The sequence below is a fragment of the Strigops habroptila genome, chromosome 16 (assembly GCF_004027225.2).
Source record: "Strigops habroptila isolate Jane chromosome 16, bStrHab1.2.pri, whole genome shotgun sequence".
NCBI classification, from domain to species: Eukaryota; Metazoa; Chordata; class Aves; order Psittaciformes; family Psittacidae; genus Strigops; species Strigops habroptila.
The window spans coordinates 6,127,912-6,145,865 of record NC_044292.2 but is presented as its reverse complement, the minus strand read 5'-3'; the positions used below and the strand labels follow the sequence as shown (position 1 = coordinate 6,145,865).

Below are 17,954 nucleotides of genomic sequence, written 5' to 3'. Positions count from 1 at the left end.
TTTCACTCTACACAGGTGTTTGGGTGTCATATCCATGATATCAGTACAGATGAGATGATCAAACAGCCCTAGAAATCATTAGGCTTTATTAAAACAAGGTTAATCTAACTTACCTGTCCCACTGCAATGTTCATGTTCACAAACACTACCAGTTCTGCCAAGATTTAAGGGATATTTGCTCTTTGGCTCCTTGTAAAACAATTATTACTGGAGCTGAGACATTGAGACTGATGTATTTCTACTTGGATATTTGACACATTTATTTGGGGGAATTCCATGTAAAGCAGACTATGAAACCCTGGGTGGAATGCTTACTTACCAGTCATTTAAAATTGAGATGAATACCTCCCATAAGAACAAAAACTGCTCTTAACAGATTTGTCCTTATTGCCATCAAGAACAAAGTAATCATCCAGTAGCTCTTGTATTGTATATTTAATTGTCTTCAAAATGATGCATTACAATTGGGGGGGATGCCATGTTAATGCACTAATCAACTACGCAGGGAGCTATGCAGAATTACTTTGTCCTACAGCAAGAATGAACAAGATTATCTTATTGCATGAGAGATTCCAGAGGCTTTATCTTCCCCTCAACACCATCGCCATGAAGATTAATCAGTCACAAACACACATTCCAAAGGAGAACACAAATCATGTGAAATCTTCTTATCGAGTTAATGAATGACTTGCCTCCCTCCTATCCCTTTCTCCTCTACAAGAAGACAGCCCAAGGCAAAAGCTCCATAAACCTAGACATGATGGATTCAGCACTCAGGAGACAAGGTCCTCACAGCTTCCAAAGGAGCTGTTTTAAGAAGTCCATAAGGAGAGCTAACAGAGGGTTTGCAGGATGGAGAAACACTGTGTGGGGGCTCTCCAACATACAGCACAGCTTAAAAACACAGTTCCATGTGTAGGACAAACAAGCAATGAAGTTAAAATAGAGCAAGCATTGCTGAGGGAAGGTGTTCCCACTGATGTGGGGTTTGTTAGCAGAATTATATACGTGTCTTTACAGCCCTAAGCCCTCAATTTTGGAACCATGATGATCCAATGGCTTTGTTAATAGGTATGAAAAATTGTCCTTTCTTTCCCCAGCAACCCTTTCCAGAGAGTAGCTTTGTGACAGCAAATTCAAGCCAGGGGCCAAAGGGAAAGAATGAGAGTTACTCTTCTTCCCTAAAAACCCAATTTTTAAGTGTAGCTCAAGCTTAGCAGTGGGTGGAAGCCCAGGACAAGACACAAAAGATATGCTCGGTGTTTTCAGAGCAGAGGATAGAGCCTGGAATGATACTTACTGTCCATACTTAGTCACCGAACAGGCTAATTAATCTCCTGCTGGATGCAGGAATTGCATCCAATTTGATGAAACTAGTTGCAGGTATGCCACAGTAATACAGTGGTCATGACCCAGGCAGTTCTGCACTATGGTTTGGGGGTGTGTATTTGAAGGAGAAACAAATACCTGCTTTAGATGCTCTCGCTGTCTGGCTTTTCTTGGCTCACTGCTGCTCCTTGACTCAGCTGAAGGCTGAGAGCTCTAAAATAGAGTAACCTGCAGGGGAAGCAAATTCCCAAGTTTTTGAGCTTCCTGCTCTCTGACTGACACCAAACCCCAAGACAAATGACTTGGGGAAATGGAACCTTTCAAAGTCCATCCGGGATCTGTATGTCATTCCAGCAGATGAATTTAATACCAATGTCACAGGGAGAAGTGGAACAGCGTTGATGAGACTCAAGAATGCAGCAGGCAGAGTGTGAGCAAACTTCTCTGCTGGAGCCCTCTGACAGTGCTCATGCACCTCAGCATGGCCCTATCATTCTGTTTGTCAGAGTTCACTGACTAAACTCTGCCATAAACCAAAGCCCATCTGGGAACACTGAACTGTCCTGGCACTTTATAAAAGGCAGGATGGTTTTTATAGCGCCTCCTCCATGTCCTGGCCAAAGGCCAAGTGGGTTAACAACCTCTTTTCTTCCTCTTCTCAGAAATCCTGGTGGCTTTGACCCAATCTCCTCTGCATTCTGTACATTTCTGTTACTCCTCTTTCTGCTAATGCCTTTCCCTTCCATGCTATACTTTTGGGATGCCTCATTTGAGCTACCTGTAGAGTTCACTGGATGAGTTGGAGGAAAGCTGCTCTTTGTCAAGTCTCAGCTCCAGTGGCAGTTGACAGCACAAATGGATTTGGCCACGTGTAGTCTTTCTCTGGGTGCAGGTGCCCAGAAGGAAAGGGCAGGGTATAAACAGCCTGTTGTGAACATGTTCATAAGCTGCAGAAATAAAACTGCATCAACATTTAATAAATAGAGCACAGGCAGTAAGCAAGCAAGAGTGAGGATTCAGCACTTGGCCTTTGGTTTGTTATTTGTCAGGCATTGATATAAAAGAGGGTACAGATTTGGGATCTATTAGTCGGATTGGCTGTTCCATACTGCCAAGCCAAACCTTTAAGCTTTGGGAGAACTCGGCTGAGGGCAGCCTTTAGGCTTGACAACCAGGACATCTCAATGGACAGTGCAGGTTGGGAGATGATCTGTGAGCTTTCCAGTCCCCTTCCTGACCCCTCCTTTTTGTCCAAGTCTTTGCCCAAGCAAGATTCCTTGCTCTGCTGGGAATCAGTTCATTCCAGAGTCTGTCACGCTCTCTGTCTGTGCTTATATCCTTGGGCTTCGGTAGCTGGAAAGAACACAAGAAGTATAATGTCAGCTTTATCCATGCATTCTCCAACAGTGACTGAGTCAGAGATGTCATCCTTGTGGTCATTTCCACCACTCCAGCCTCTTGCTGGGAAAAAGGCTGTGCTCCTGCACTGTCACACAGCGTTTTTAGCTCTTGCTTCACTTCAGCCTGTCAAGAACCCTTTGTGTTTTGTGACAGTAAGTGGCTTCTGGGTAGTGGAAGGAAGAAAGATGTGTTGTGCCTCAGTAGCTGTGTTTAATCGCAGCTAGTCCCTGCCACGTTGAAAAGTAAAGGATAGCCAAGAGTTCAAGTAACTTTTAAACAGCACTTCCAATGCCCATGCCAGCTTTTAGCAATCATCCCAAAGTAAATGCAGGACTGTCTCCACTGCACCCCTTTTCTCCTGCCTGCAAATATAATGCCACTAGGAGGAGTATTGCTCTTAAAAACGGGGAAAAGACCCGTCTTTGGCAGTACCTTTGGGCTGGTAGCTGTGATGAAGCCCTGTTGGCAAGCTAACTGATGAGCACAGAGTACTTCAGCCATGAGGGCTCCTCTGTGTTGGATCTCCAGCACCTCAATGCCCTGCAGGACACTTTCCCTTGGCTAAAGTGCCCCAGGATTGTGCCTTGCACCCCAGCTCACCTGGCTGCATGTGCACCATGCGGCACAGCCCTTTGCCTGCCTGGTTCTTGTACATGGGCTTCACACACACTTTGTTGGTGGTGCCTGCAGGCAGGTCTGTGAGGAGCACGCTGTGGATCTGTGGTGACACACTGATGACAGACGAAGGGCCCGTCTGCCGCCGGCATCTCACTCTGTAACCAAGGACCTTCCCATCAGCAGAGTCCCAGGAGGCTTTCAGGGTGTTGGGGCCCATGTCTTCAAAGCGAAGGTGCCTCACTTTGGAGCCCTCTACAGAAAGAAGATGCATGTTACTGTGGCTATTTGTATGGAGTGATCCTTACTGCCTAACTCCTTGTTCCTCCTGAGGAGACCAATCAGCCTGGTCTTGCTGTTGTAAAGATGATAGTCCATCACTCTTTAACTTTGCTCTGGTACCAGCACAAAATGCTTTTGATGGCACTGTTAGGCACAGGCCACTCCCACACCTTCAGCTGCTGTCATTCTCTGAGCTCCTCACTCTTGAGTCCTGATAACAGCTAGATTTTGCCTCCTGCAATACCTTTACAGGTACCTCTTCAGAGCAGAAGCTTCTCCTGATGAAATTTCCACCCTTCTGATGCCAACGAACAGATACTGAGGAGAAAAGAATAAAGAAAACTGCCTTTCCCTCCTTAGGAAGATTCAGGGATCTCCAAATCTGTTCTGCTCGTGACTACACCAGCAGCTTGGCAGCATGCACCCTGTAATAGCAGTCATATTGTGCATGTCTCATTTTCTTTCAGCCCTATGCCTTATACATCTGCTCCATCCTAATGGCATATCATGTGTTGTTCATTGGAAAGCTGCAGCTTTCCCTTTCTCTCACCCCTCCCCAGTGACTGGGCTGAATTCTCTGGCTTCACCTAAAGGCAAATGATCTGTGCAAAGAAACAGGGATTTCAGAGACCCCTTGTGCCCATCTGGTTTCTGTCAGCAGCGTGCTGCTCACTCACCTTCCTGGGTGCATGCTTTAGCTGACAGGGATCTCTCCTTTCCTGATCTGTAGATCGCAGTCACTGTCACCAGGTAGGTTGTGTTGGCTGCCAGGTTCTCCACCACGGTGCCATTGTGCTCACCATCCACCTCCAGCAGCTTCACCGAGTTCCCAGGCAGTGGTCCATACAGGACCTGATAGCTGACCACACTGTCCAGGGTAGGAGCCCAACTCACATGGAAGCTGTGTGGCCCAGACTCAGAGATGAAAACCTGGGCTGGGCTTATTTCCTCTGAAAGCAATGTATAAAGATGTGAATGAGCAGGTAATTCAAGGCATAAGAACACAAGTTGCTATCCAGCATAAATCTGAGTTATTCTCCTGGCCCAAATGACTGCACACAATCTGCACAGAGGGGCTGGCTTCTGCTCCGAGTGCTCCCTCTTTCCTTCCCTCTTACACAGGGATTCCCCATCAGTGGATAGACCTGCCTGGAGAAGCAGCATCTGCCGGCTTCAAGAGCATTACTCTCCCTTGCTGCACCTGCAGCCTGAGGTAGGAGACAGGCATCTCCTTGTTCCCACAGCAGCTGCTCAAGCCACAAGAGTCAAAGTTCCCCTTTGGCAGTACCCCACAGAAGGCAGCACTGCTCCTGCCTGACCAGCACACTGGGATGGTGAGTAAGGACATGCACCAGCCTGTGCTTTACCCACAGTGGGCTCTCCACCTCAGCCCTGATAAATACTTGCAAGTTGAAGCTCCTGCCTTCTTTGCCCAGGGCAGTAGGCTCTGCTTTACTCTAGATTAATACATTCAGGGTATTGGAATGGAATTGGAAGGGTTGGATCTTATGATCATCAGACCTGATCCCCTGTTCTGGGCAGTCCAGAACATCTCTAAGTAAAAAGCTGCCAGTTGAGTGCCAGCATAAAGCAGCTCATTATATTCTGTCCTGACCACAATCATCTGCCTCCACCAATCAGACCATGTGGGATGCAGACCAAGGGCTGTCCCAGTTGTTTAGTTGTTAGTTATATATATATACGTGTGTGTATATATATATATATATGAGGCTCAGCACAGTGGAGACTTCCCCCTTGGTCACAACTATGCATATTTTACCTGCCAGGGTAGTAACCCTTGTTGTCTGGGGAGGGAAGTAGTGGATGTTGGATTCAGGAATGAGTGCCACCTCGTACGTAGTTTCTGGTGCAAGGTTGCTCAGCGTGAGGCTAGTGTGAGCCCCAGACACTTGATTTGTCCTCTTCCTTGCTAGATCATCTATTGGAGCATACTCTAGGGTGTAGTAGCCAGTTTCTTGGGAGAGGAGTTTGGGCCACACCAGGCGGAAGCTGCTTGAGGTGATATCTACTGCATGGAGCCGATTAGCTTGGATAACATCTGGAAGAGAAACAGAGGCAAGAAATCACACTACTGACATTAATAACAGAACATGGCACATCTGAAACACAGGCCCTTCTGGAGACGAGCCTCCAGCAACACTGGATCACAGCTGAAGTCTCCTCAGTGTAACCAAGCCCCTTCACAGCAATTCAGTGAACCAGACCCTCTTTGAAAGGTTCAGGAGCACAAAACGAAACCCTTGAAGCCAAGCATAAAGCTAAAAAATATCAAACACGTGTCACCTGGGGCAGCAATATTTGGGTTTTCACACTGCTCCTGCCTCTCAGGCAGACCCTTTCACTGAACAGAAAGCTCAGGTGTGCCTGCACAACAGGCTTCAGCTCAGGAACACTGCACGTTGCCTCCCAGGCATCTCCAGCCACAAACCAGTTTGCCACAAGCCTCCAAGTTGCTCTGTAAAGCCCCAGCTTTCTCTGTCCATTCTCTCTGCTTTGTCCCCTGTGCTAAGGCCAAATGGGTCTGGTGATGTGCTGTGGCAGAGGCCTGGCATGGACCATGCCCCTGCCCATCCTGCCTTGTACCACCAGGAATGAACCTGGAGTGGTCCAGCAAACTCTGGGCAGCCACCATCACCCAACAGACGTCTGTGAGTTGCTGTTCCTGGCCAAGCAGGCAGCTCCCCACACTCAGCAAGACTTCACCATGTACCCAACATGGCAAACAGCCCTGGCACTGCCTGTGGCAAAGCTGGAGACTCAATTTGGGCATCCAGGTTCCCGAACTCCATCAGTCAGTTCATCCCAAGCTCCCTGTGGAATTCACCCCCTAGTGAAACCAAACCCCTACGTTTTGCCATGTATGTGGAGCAGCTCAGAGTGTGAAGCAGCACATTTCTCCCTCTCCCTGCCTGTACTCAGTGGCCAGGAAGAAGGGGCAGCAGTTGGGCACTGTCCAGCTGCATTCATCCCTGCCACAGTCACTCCCTGCAGTGTTTCACAGAGCTCCATTGTTCTGTGACATTCAACATTCAGAGCTGCTCTTGTGCTATCTCACCTCTCTCCCCCCTTGCACAGAGGCTGCTCTTCAAGGCTTGTGCTACCTTTGAGTTCTAGAGCCCAAATACAGACAGCAATACCTGTCCTGTTGCTCTGCAGGCCCCAGCTTCCTCTGCCACTCAACCCCTCTGACACATGTGAGCCCACCTTGGGCAGAATTCCACTGTTCTCTGGTCTTCCAGAGGGACAGAAACACACAGGAGGTTGTTTCTAGCTCCAGGGAAGTGGCATATGAAGACAAAGACGCTCTTTTCTTTCTTGAAGCATGTTTAAAAGCACCTTGAGCCTTTAAGAAGTGCATTTGCTCTGCACAGTCTCACTCTTGAAACCTTAGGATAGTACCAAGCTTAAACACTTCAGAGTATTCTAAGTAACTCTCACTGGCTGTGGGTTACACATCAATAAAGGGAGGCACAAGTCTGCCCAGATCTGCAAGAGAACAGGGGGTATCCCTGTGCCCCCAGACTTGTCCTGGAGAAGATGAGCTCTCCTCCTCCCGGTCCCTGCCAGCTTCCCTGTACCAATACAGCAGGCTCACTTTTTCCTGTGAGCTGTTCCTTGGCTGTCCCAGGCAGGCAGGAACATTCCCAATGTCCTGCCCGCTCCCAGCCAGCAGCACTCCACCCAGTGAGAGCTTGGAGGAGGCAGCACCACAGGGCCTGGGGCACTGCCCCCTTCTGTGAGCCCCACAGCTACCAGTTGCCAAGCCACAGAAGAACAGGGAGCACAGGAACGGCCTCAGCACCACAAGTCCTGCCAAAAGCTCAGGGAAATGAGTGAGTTTGGAGGCAGGGCCCAGGGAGACAGGGAATAAATGAGGCAGATTGAAGGGACACGGTGCAACACCTGAGCGATGTGCTGCAGGAAGCCCACAGCAAATAGCTCGGCTGTTGTTGCCAGATTGTGGATACCTTGAGCATGTAAAGAGAGCAATAAACCCTAGAAAGGAAATGCTCATGGTATGCTTCACAGCACCTCCTCATTCCCAGAGGGAAGCAGCAAGTTCATCTCTTGTATTAGATGGTACCTTCCTAACAACACTCAGAGACAGCCTGCGACACACTCGCCTTCTACCTGCACCTCATGGTGACTTGAAACACCATTTTAAAGCCACATGAATGCTGGGGAGGTCAAGATGAGACCCACAGGAATGCTGCTGCTTTCATGATGAGTGTAAGAAATGCAGCCAGGCAGCAGATGAGCCTGTTCCAGCCCTGGGGACACGATCCCCTCTCTGCAGAAGCTTCAGCTGGGACTTGGGACAAATCACTTCTGCTTCATTGCTCTATTTCCATGCTTTAACGTGGATGGGGTCAAGGTTCTGATGCTGGGAAGGGGATCACACTTCTCCGTTACCAGGGTGGACATTCAAGCCTGAGATTACTCCCTGTGGTCACCTGCTTATGTTCTGTGCTAAGTGAGGATGTCAGAGGGCTCCAGGCTCAAAGCCTTCACTGCAGCTGAAGTTCTCCAGGACCTTGGTCCAGGTCAGGAATGTGTTGCCCCGAATATGGACGGGAAGTGGCTGATGTTTTGTGACTGCTCCCAGGTAGGCTCCTGCAGAACTTGGCTCAGAAGATGGTGCCAAAGGATGGAACAAGTCAGCAGTTGTTAATTCAACTGGCTGAACGGAGAGCAAGTGGGTGCTAGCACAGACCCTGATGTCAGCTCCAAGGAATGCCTTGGGTTGACTGTATTTGAAGGTTCTTCCTAAGAAACCTGGGATCATTGTGTTGGAGTATCTACGGAGCTGGCATGAAACACCTCATTCCTGGATAGGAGGTGGAGGGAGGAGAGCAACTCTTGACAAAGCTTGTTTGTGCATTACAAAAGGCTTTTCAACAGTAGCAAGAGATGAAGACAAGACAGCAGTGATAATAAACCGGTCTGGGCCATTCCAGAGTTGGAAAGGCCTAATTTCTGCCTGCCAAGGATCCTGGCTATCCCTGCTATCCCAGGGGCCAGAAGCAGGAAGGGAGTGATGAGGGCTGCCTCCTCCAGACAGGGAAGAGTGGACACGTGTGGCTTTATTCAGGTTGATTCAGGTGATGCTACCAAAGTCTGATGTTACCAAAATCCAGGCACCAGCCCCTGGATTCATGTGGGAATCTCACCTTCCATTAAAATCCCAGACTAGTAACTTCTAGACCTGGTGGATGCATGGAATACTGCCCTTGGGCACAGCAGAGTGCTCATTACCTTTGCAGATCTCCAAGTGAATCTTGTGCTGCAAAGATATGCAGGTGACTTCTCATTTTGGGATGCTCCTTTACACCACCTGGATTCAGGATGTGCTAGAAGCTGAAACAGCCACTTGAGACAAAGCACGTGGGGTTGTGTGGTGTCTGGTCCTGTGGCAGGGCTGCTGGTGCGGCCCCATGCTCACACAGGGGAGATGTGGATGAGTGCAGAACATAGTCCCTGTGTGTGATTTGTTCAATGATCACTGGAATAGGAACTGCTCCATACAGAGGGTTTGCAGAAAGGGTTACTTGGACACTCCAAAGCCAGCTCTAACCAACTCACAGAGAAGCCAAATGAGGAATTAGAACAGGATTTCCAATGGAGAGTGAACCTCCTGAAAAAAAAATCAATGGAAAGTCTGCAGAGTCATAGTAACTCAGCTTTCCAAACAAATCCAGAGGGATCTGGGAGGCAGAGGCAATCACAGGCACTCCCACCGTGCTGGCATTCAGGAGCTGCAAAAAGAACATGCTCTGTGCAGTGCAGCATGCAGATTAGCATGAGGTGTTCCTCTTGGCTTCCTCATGCCTGTCTTCTGGCCCAGATTAGGGCTTTGGGTCTCCTCAGAGCCCTCCCTGGATGCTTTAAAGAGCAGGATTGCTGAAGGTCAGCTCTGGCTGTTCCTGCTCCCTGCACAGCAACGGCCACAACCACATTAGCAACACAGAGGTGGTGGTTGGGCTGCTCAGCCTAACGAGGCAGGGCTGGGGTTTTCTTCCAAGGGCTGTGCTAGCCAAGGCAAGCTATAGATCTGGCAGATGGGGAACACGTTCCAACAGGGGATTTATGGAACAAAACCATTCCTCTCCTACAGTCTTAATGCTGACAGCAAGCACCATCCCTAATTGCTCTTTGTGAGAGCAACTGCCAGATACTTGTAGGCAGGAGTTAGACACCTCAGTGTGTGCCAGCCACTGTGCTAACACACAATGGTGTATGTAGGGCATCGGATCTATCCTAGACAAGAGTTTGAGGGAGCTGACAGGAGCAAATCCTTCCCAAGCATGCACACCTCATTTTGTGTGGGCATTCGTGTCCTCCGCCTCCATCAGATGGCTCATAGCCAGAGAGCATTATAGAGAACACAAATCACCCTGAACATAAAGATCAAGCTCAAGGGACTTGGGTACCTTGCTCCCAGCCAGCAGCCTTTGCTGGAGTCTATTCATTGCCTGTTGGGGAAGTCTCTGGTTAACAATTAACCTGTGCAGGTGGAGGCATTTCCATGCTATGCTTGACTCACATGGATGTCTGAACAGTTTCAGTTCAAAGCCTTGTGGGGTTTTAAGGAATCCAGGTAATACACTGCCTAAAACTCCTTCCTCTATTAACAACTGAGCTACAAGTTCATCTCAGTAACAGGTCTGCAGAAGGGAATTTGTCCCAGTCAGTTATGGGACATTCCAAGGGGAATAAAGATACTTGTCCCAGACCTCCTAAAAGGTTTGGATTATACTTGGACCTATCGCATTGTGGACAAAGCAGCCCAGTTTGCAAGGGCAGCAGTTGTGGGTCAGCATGACCATTGTGTTTAGGGGATTGCCTGCCCTGCAGAGCCAGGCATTAGCTCACATCCAGCCATGCTGCAAGCTCCCACTGAGCACAACCCAGCCCCGCTGTACCTAGGATAGAATCTCGCAGCTCTTTGGTGATGATGGTTAAATCATCAACATCCACAAAGTGCAGGTGCTTCTCAGGAGGCTGGCTGGCAGCAGCAGAGAGCTCCAGGTAGTTCCATCGTCCCGTGCTGACGATGAACACTGTTACTCCCATGTCCTTCAGCAGCTTCATGGGTTCAGAGATGTCATCAGTGGAGAAACCATCCGTCACCCAAACCAGTACCTTGGGTACATCAGGCCGGGCACCAGCTTCATTACTGAAGAGCTTCTCCTTGGCATAGGAGAGTGCTTTGCCTGTGTTGGTGTCACCCATGAGCTGCCGAGTGTCCCGGATGGCTTGTTGTAGAGAACCACTGGACTGGTACCGGTCAAACGGGAACTCCATGGTGGGTGTAGTGCTGATGTGGATGATGCTGGTCTGGACATCTTTGGGGCCAAAGGTGAAGGGTTGTACAAGGTCCCACATGAATTCCTTGACCCTGGAAAACTCATAGTAGGAGACGCTGCCAGAGCTGTCCAGTAAGAAGAGGAGATCCCCCTCTGAGTTGGAAACAGAGGGCTGGGGACCTAGTAAGGGAAAAGAGAGGGAGGTGGGTTAGTGGAATGGTGTGGACCCAAAGCTGCACAGGCATCTGTGTAGAAAGCTTGGTCATAAGTCATAGAATCATAGAATCAAGTAGATTGGAAAAGACTTTTAAGATCAAGTCCCACCTCTACCCCAGGACTGCCAAATCTCAGCATTCAGTGAGACTTTTGCTGGGTAGAGACTTCAGGATTTGCTCCTTTTTATTACTATTATTTGCTTGTAGTGTGAGGGCTCCCGGGCTTTATTCCAGGAGCTTCTCACCCCATCTCCCTGGCACCCCAACATCCCTCATCGGGCAGCTTTGCTTAATGCTAACACTGAAGCATTAGCCAGAAGTTTGCCTGTGATCGCTCATAAGCTAAATTATCTCAACACCTGCACTGCACAAACATACCAAACCTCAAGACAGGCTTTCCAGGCACAGGTTATCAAACCAGCACAGATAAACTGAAAGGCCAGAGCAATGTAAAGAGGCAGGAGCTGAGGCACAGGAATCAGGGTAGAGTTAAAAGTACAACCCACAAGTCCTGGATCCTGCTGCAGAAAAAGAATGCCTCTGAGCTACATCAGCTTGCTCTGACACCTCTTGTTACACAACACCACGCTGAGCCTCCGTACTTGCTGCTCCAGGCTGGAGGTGGATGTGTTCCAGGAGTTGGGAACATTCCTCACCAGCCTAAGCCAGCGGGTCAGTGCCCTGTGCCAGGGAGCAGCCTCTGCCATCCCCTGCTGCTGCTCTGGCGCAAGGAGCTGCAGCCCCAAGAGAAAGCAGCAAACTGCTGGTCCCAAGCAACTGCCAAGGTCAGGAGCAACGTTAGAGCCTAAAGCAACTCCCAGGTTTATCCCACCTCACGGCAATGGCAGCGCCTGGAAGAAAAACGAGCTGTATTTGGAGAAGAATGGAATGATAAAGAAACTCGATGAGGAAACCTGCTGGCTCTGCTGTCCCAGGAGAGGCGGCTGCTTCTCAGAACTGGCTGCGGCTCGGTCCACACAAGCCTGGCAGGAAGCTCCTGATTTATACCACTGCTGGCAGGGAAGCCTGGAATGGAGGGACTCCTCCCTCCAGCACTTGCTAAAAGCTAGGCTAATCTGATGTTTTCCTGCTCTTCTGAATACATATTGACCTCCTCTCCCAGCCAGTCTTAGGAGCAGCATCTCAAAGGGGCTCAAGATGTCTGGGACGGGGCTGCAGAGACCCATTTGTGCAGAAGAATGCAGTGTGTCAAGAAGAACATGCTTTGAGGGTGTGATCTGGCATCCCACTCCATTTCACTCATTTTCTTACCATTTCAGTTAAACTGCTGCATGAGAAGCACATAGACATAGGGGACTCCTCCTTCTACTACTCTTAAAGCTTGAGAGATTTACAATAGCTGGAATATCAGTAGTGAAGTTGGAATTCTATTCACCACCACCCAGCTTTTGAGGTGCAAGAAGGGAGAAAAAGCCTTGGACCAAAGGTTCCTGCCTGCCCTTTTGGGCTCCTCTACCAGTGAAGGGATCAGGAACACGGCGTGGCCAAGCAACATGGGCTCTGGAGCACAGATGGAGCTGGCGCAGCACGCAGTGGAGTGCTGGAGCCATGTAGGAGCCAAAACCATGAGGCAGTAGACAGCTGAATGGAAAGGCTCCCAAAATGTTAATAGCTCCAGGGAGACCTCATGCAGACGCTGCAGAAACCATGTCAAGGCAGGCACAGGGATGGCAATGAGCCTGGCAGAGATGGGCAGGGATTGCTAAACCCTGTCTGGGGCACCACTCCAAGAGGCAGATATGAGATGGCAAAGTCAAGGCGAGGGAAAGGAGCAGGGCAGGGGGACAGTGAGTAGGTACAAGGGATCTGCTGTGTGTCCTGACTGTTAGGAGTAGGACCTGCAATCTATGTGGATTACAGCCCATTCTGCATGACCCAGCACAGCTCAGCCCTATGTTAGACACACACCCAGCAACTTGGCATTCAGAGCCCAGCAGAAAATAGAAGTAAAGTCCAGTAAGCAATCCTCCTTGCCCATAGCAATGTGCAGTTTCATCACCTCATCACACAGATGAGCTGAACCTGCGACCTGCAGGTCCCTGCCACTGGTTCCTAGAGCTCCCTGCCTCCTCATGGCATTCCAGCAGGGCAGAGCAACAAGAGCTTCTGGCTGCATGAAGCAAGTCACACACATGCAGCCATGGCTTTGTGCTTTCCCCTCCACTGGAGGAAGTACAAGCCACTTATTTGGCTGGAAAGCCATGGGGAGAGATCTGGGCACAGGGATTGCTGCCTCCCAGGAGGAAATCACCGTTTCTCCTCACCAGGTTGAGAAGTGTCACTGGTTTCCCAAATGCTGCAACAAGTGGCTGTGAAAGCTCCCCCCCTGGCAGGGCAGGGAGCAATGGCCAAAGGACATTCATTGCTCACAACTGGTACACAGGCTCACAGGTACCAGCACTCGGAATTCACCACAAGGGAGCAGGCACAAGCAAAAACCCCTCCACTGCCAAGCTACCTGCATAGGGGAACACAGGGGTGAAAACCAGCATGGGACATCTGCTCAAGAGAGAAGAACAAAGAGTAGAGAGCCATGGCCCTGTCAAACTGCACTCTTGGCTTTCCCCTGCAGCCCTGGGGCACCAGGAGAGCTGGGTGTGATGTTAACATCCTCTAAGCACTGGTTTGACCCATCATCTGTTGCTGGAAATAGGATGAGGAAATAGTCAATGAGGAGGCTCTGCAGGAACAGCCACACCTTGGCACAATGTTCTGCCTGCAGGGTAGAAAGCACTGGTTAACAACTGGTTAACAACTGGTTAACAACTGGTTAACAGCAGCAGCAGTTACGCTGGTGGGCAGGTATATGTTTTGGAGCTAAAGGACTGTCTGTGGGTGGAGCAGGAGGCTAATCCTTCATACAGGCAAATACCATCACACTTACCTCTGCTTAACACTCAGCCCTGCCTAAGATGGAAACAAATTCCTCCCATTTAGGTTTTGTCAGCAGAAAAGATCCATAAAATACCTAGAGAAAGGATCTCACCACATCAGGAGCGTGGCAACGCTTGTGAAGTGACTGGGCACTCCACCATCCTTCCCTTCAGGTTAAGGTTTTCAATTCCTCATCTTTCTTCCTGCTCTTTGTCCTTCATCCAATACAAACATGCCAGCCGTGCCAGAGGTGGGGCTGCTGAGGTTTGTTAGCAGTAAATCCCTGCATTACGCAAGCAGATGCTGTTTTCAAGCCCTTTCTTTGCTTTACAGAAGGAAGATCTGCTCTTTGGCAAGAGGACAAGTGAAGATTTCTCACTTGTGGTGAGGTTGGGAGAGAAGGAACATCCATTTGCACTTCCCTGCCTCCAGAACTGCTCCTGAAGAGCTGAGGAATGACTCTACAGACCTCCTATCATTGCTGCTGCTGTGCTCCAGTGCAGGGAGCAGAGCACATGGCAGTATCCTGTTGTCACCCTCTAGCTGACACGTGGTCAGTAGACGCAGATCAGTCATGCAAAGAAGTGTTTTGAAGGGAGCAAAATATCACCATGGATTCATGGCATTGCCTATTGAAAGGTTTGGCTTTTCCAAGGGAAAAGCAGCTGGTCAGACTTCCCTGACACCGAGATGCTGACAGGAGACATCCGCTTCAAGAGATCCCTGTGCTCTCAGCTGGGGCCTGAGCACACGCCTGACGTACACAGGGCTTGGAACTTGCAGAGCATAAAGGATTTAACAGCCAAAACCAGATCATGTCCTGTCTTGGTTAACTATGCTTGAAATTGTTTGTCTTCCTTTCTCACTGTTTGGCCATGCAAGGGAAAGAGTTCTATCATGAACAGAGCCAGGTCTGGAGGCTGAAGAACACAATCTGTGCTTCCCTGTGGCCCCCTGGGATCGCAGTGAGAGGCAGGAGAAAGGCACTGCCTCCCCAGAAAGGGGGTATCCCACCATCCGGGAGGTGTTTTACACTTAAAACCATGTCAGCGAGGCCTGTGCCATGGGGAGCAGCTACATCACCTGCCTAGGTAAGGAGCTGAGCCTCACCAAGCAACATATACTGGTGTGACTAAAAGCCCAAGGTGCCTATGCAGGTTCCAGCTCGTCTGTGCCACAGATTACAGGCTGCAGGTTGAGAAATGGCCCTTCAGACAAATTCCTCTGGCAGGAAGGAAGCTGGGTTACCATCTCTTATGATCTTTTCAGGAGTTTCACTATCTCTGCTGTTTTATTCAGAGCCTCGGGAGTCCTGGAATTGTGGAATTGTGCCAGGTACTGAGCTGTGCTTCGGAGCTCAGTAAGTGCAGGGCCCTCTACAAAGTGCAGATGGAGGAGCTGTGTCTGATTTTTGCTTGCTGCACCCACACAGACAGCAACATCCCCATCATTTACTGCTGATGCTGGTCCAGAGTAACCAGGTAACAATACCTGGTTCATTTATCAAAGCCCAAGCTACAAAATGCTCATACTTTACACTGATATAACAGAGATCTGAAGCTGGACCCAAACAGGAAAGTGGTGGAACTGATCATGCAATGCTCTGCCTTGACTTTGTGCCTTTTGCACTACATCAGTGGCCATCACCCTGGAAAAGCCAGTCATTCCTGAGCATGGAGAAGCACCACTGGCCACCAGTAGCTTCCTCACTTGGTCCACTGCAGCCTAGGATAAAGCCACAATCATTCACACTCAGTCAAGAGCTTAGGAAACAGAGCTACGAAGATGCATCCCTGCCTCTCAGAGAGTTCCTGTCACTGTGTGACCACAGCACAGCAGCTCAGCACCTCCAGACAAGAGCTGCCCATGCCCAGGAGCCCTGCCAGCCTGGCTGTTTGCTCAGGGTGGCTTCAGGGAGCACCTGGGAGGAGCCCAGGAGGCCCCACATCAAAGCTGCTGGGGATGGCACCTTGCCCACCCGCAGGTTCATTTCCTCTGAGGGTGCTTGGCAGCCTGCAAGCCACAGTCAGCACATCAATAACACAACACACGCAACTCTGACCCTGGAGCAAGGCACAATCCCTCCGGAAAGCCTTGGCTTGCTTTTGCACATACTCTGAAGGTCGGGGCGCTCTTCTTAGCCTGGGCTGGGGAATGGCCACATAAACTCCCATGGCAGCAGGAACACAGGACAATAGGAATAACTGCTGCCTGTGTGGGCATTGAGCATCGTGCCAATGCCAGAGGCAGCAGCACCATTCCTGAAGCAGCCTGTGCCACTGGGGGACAGAATCCAGCACCCTGTAAGGGGATCCGAGCAATACACAGTCTGCTCTGCTACCAGCAGCAGAATCAGACCCCAGCTGCCTGAGCTGAGGACCTCCTGTCCAGATGGACAAGGGGTTCCGTTCTCCTTTCACACTGGATTACACTGCCCAGGTGCAGGGAAAGCCAGATGCAGCCAGCAGAAGCCCTGCAGTTGAAAAACAGAACCTTCTGCTTGTGAGCACAGTAACTGCATCAGCTCAGCCATCAGGATGTGGGCTAAGTGTTCTGCCCAGTGCCACAGGGCAGGAACCAGAAGTGAGACATTCATCTCCTCTGCGTCCCTTTCCCCCCCATCAGTTCTGCAATACTGACCCACAGCCATTCTCCCTGAACAGTATCCAAGAGAAAGCATTTTAAAGAGGAAATAATGATTGAATTACAGAGATTAGCAACAGAACAACAAGACAGGTATAGTATCAATCACTACTTGTACTTCTCTTAATGTGCCTCAGTACACAGGTAAGAGTGAGGAATGAGGACCTTTTCCATACAGTTGCACTAAACTGCAAGTTTCTGAAACAGTTTCTGCTACTGGAAACAAGCAAAAGAACATACACGTATAACCATACACCTAAAGCAGCAATAGAACCTTAGCTTTTATTCTGAAAAGGCTTTATGAGAAGCTCTTAAGGACCAGGAGGTATTAAAAGCGGGAGCGCTAAGGAACCCCCTTGTCTTTTTAGGCACTCACCTCTCTCAGGTGTGTTCTGTCCCGCAGCAAACTGCAGCCACAGACCAAGAGAAAGCACTGTCTTGGCCAACATAGCAAAGTCTGGTCCTGGGCAAACTACCTTAAATCCAAAAGCTCGGCTCTGTGAAGGCAGATGAAAGGCTTAAGATCAGTCATATTACGTGCAAGGATCCACCAGATCCCAGGGTGCCACTTCTACGTTGCTCATGCCTCGAGATCCGGCTGCTTCTTTATGTGTGCTGGGCTGTCGTGGAAGCTCTGGCTCCTGTAGGCAATTTTCCTTCCCCCCCCTTTTAAAGTCATAAATCCATCTTGACAGGAATAGCTGGAGGAGAGGCACAAACAGCACCCCTGCTGCTGCTCCTCTCCCGACTTCAACGCGCCCCAGGAGCGTGGATTCGGTCGCAGGCAGCCTGTGTGCAGCTGGGCTGCTCCGAGAAAGAGATCCCTATAGATAAAACTTGGGCCCTGCAAGACACTGGCAGCGGTCCAGCTACTGGGAGGGAAAAAAAGCAGCTCAGAGAAATCCAAAGCTGCTTTGCTCTGGAATGAACTAGAAGAAGGAAAACCACATATATAGAGGAAAGAAGTAGACAGGCTGAGGAGCCTGCCCTGCCCTGGGAATATTGGCTAATCTGCTGGGAGGAGGCAGGCTGAGCACTCCCCAGGTCCTAGCGCTACCCAACGTGTGTCCCTGCCCCTGTGCTGCCCCACAGGGGGCGAAACACGAGGGGTACAGCAAACTTCTGAGTCAAAGGGGACTCACAGGGCTGAAATAAACCTGTGACCGATCTCTGACTGGATGGAGGGGCAGAAGAGCTTCGCAGTGAGCACATACTAAAGACGTTCCATCTTCACTGGCATGCACCT

The 17,954-nt window shown here is 49.9% G+C and overlaps 1 protein-coding gene across 1 annotated transcript; it reads right to left on the bottom strand.

Moving 5' to 3' along the window:
• Window positions 1-69: 69 nt before the first annotated feature.
• VWA1 (von Willebrand factor A domain containing 1) lies at window positions 70-17,606 on the bottom strand. Its single transcript, XM_030507753.1, has 6 exons — window positions 17,085-17,606; window positions 10,572-11,135; window positions 5,408-5,686; window positions 4,305-4,577; window positions 3,331-3,600; window positions 70-2,682 (listed from the first exon to the last, which is right to left on the bottom strand). The coding sequence occupies exons 1-6, from the start codon at window positions 17,155-17,157 to the stop codon at window positions 2,642-2,644; spliced, it is 1,500 nt and encodes a 499-aa protein (XP_030363613.1). The 5' UTR covers window positions 17,158-17,606; the 3' UTR covers window positions 70-2,641.
• Window positions 17,607-17,954: the final 348 nt, after the last annotated feature.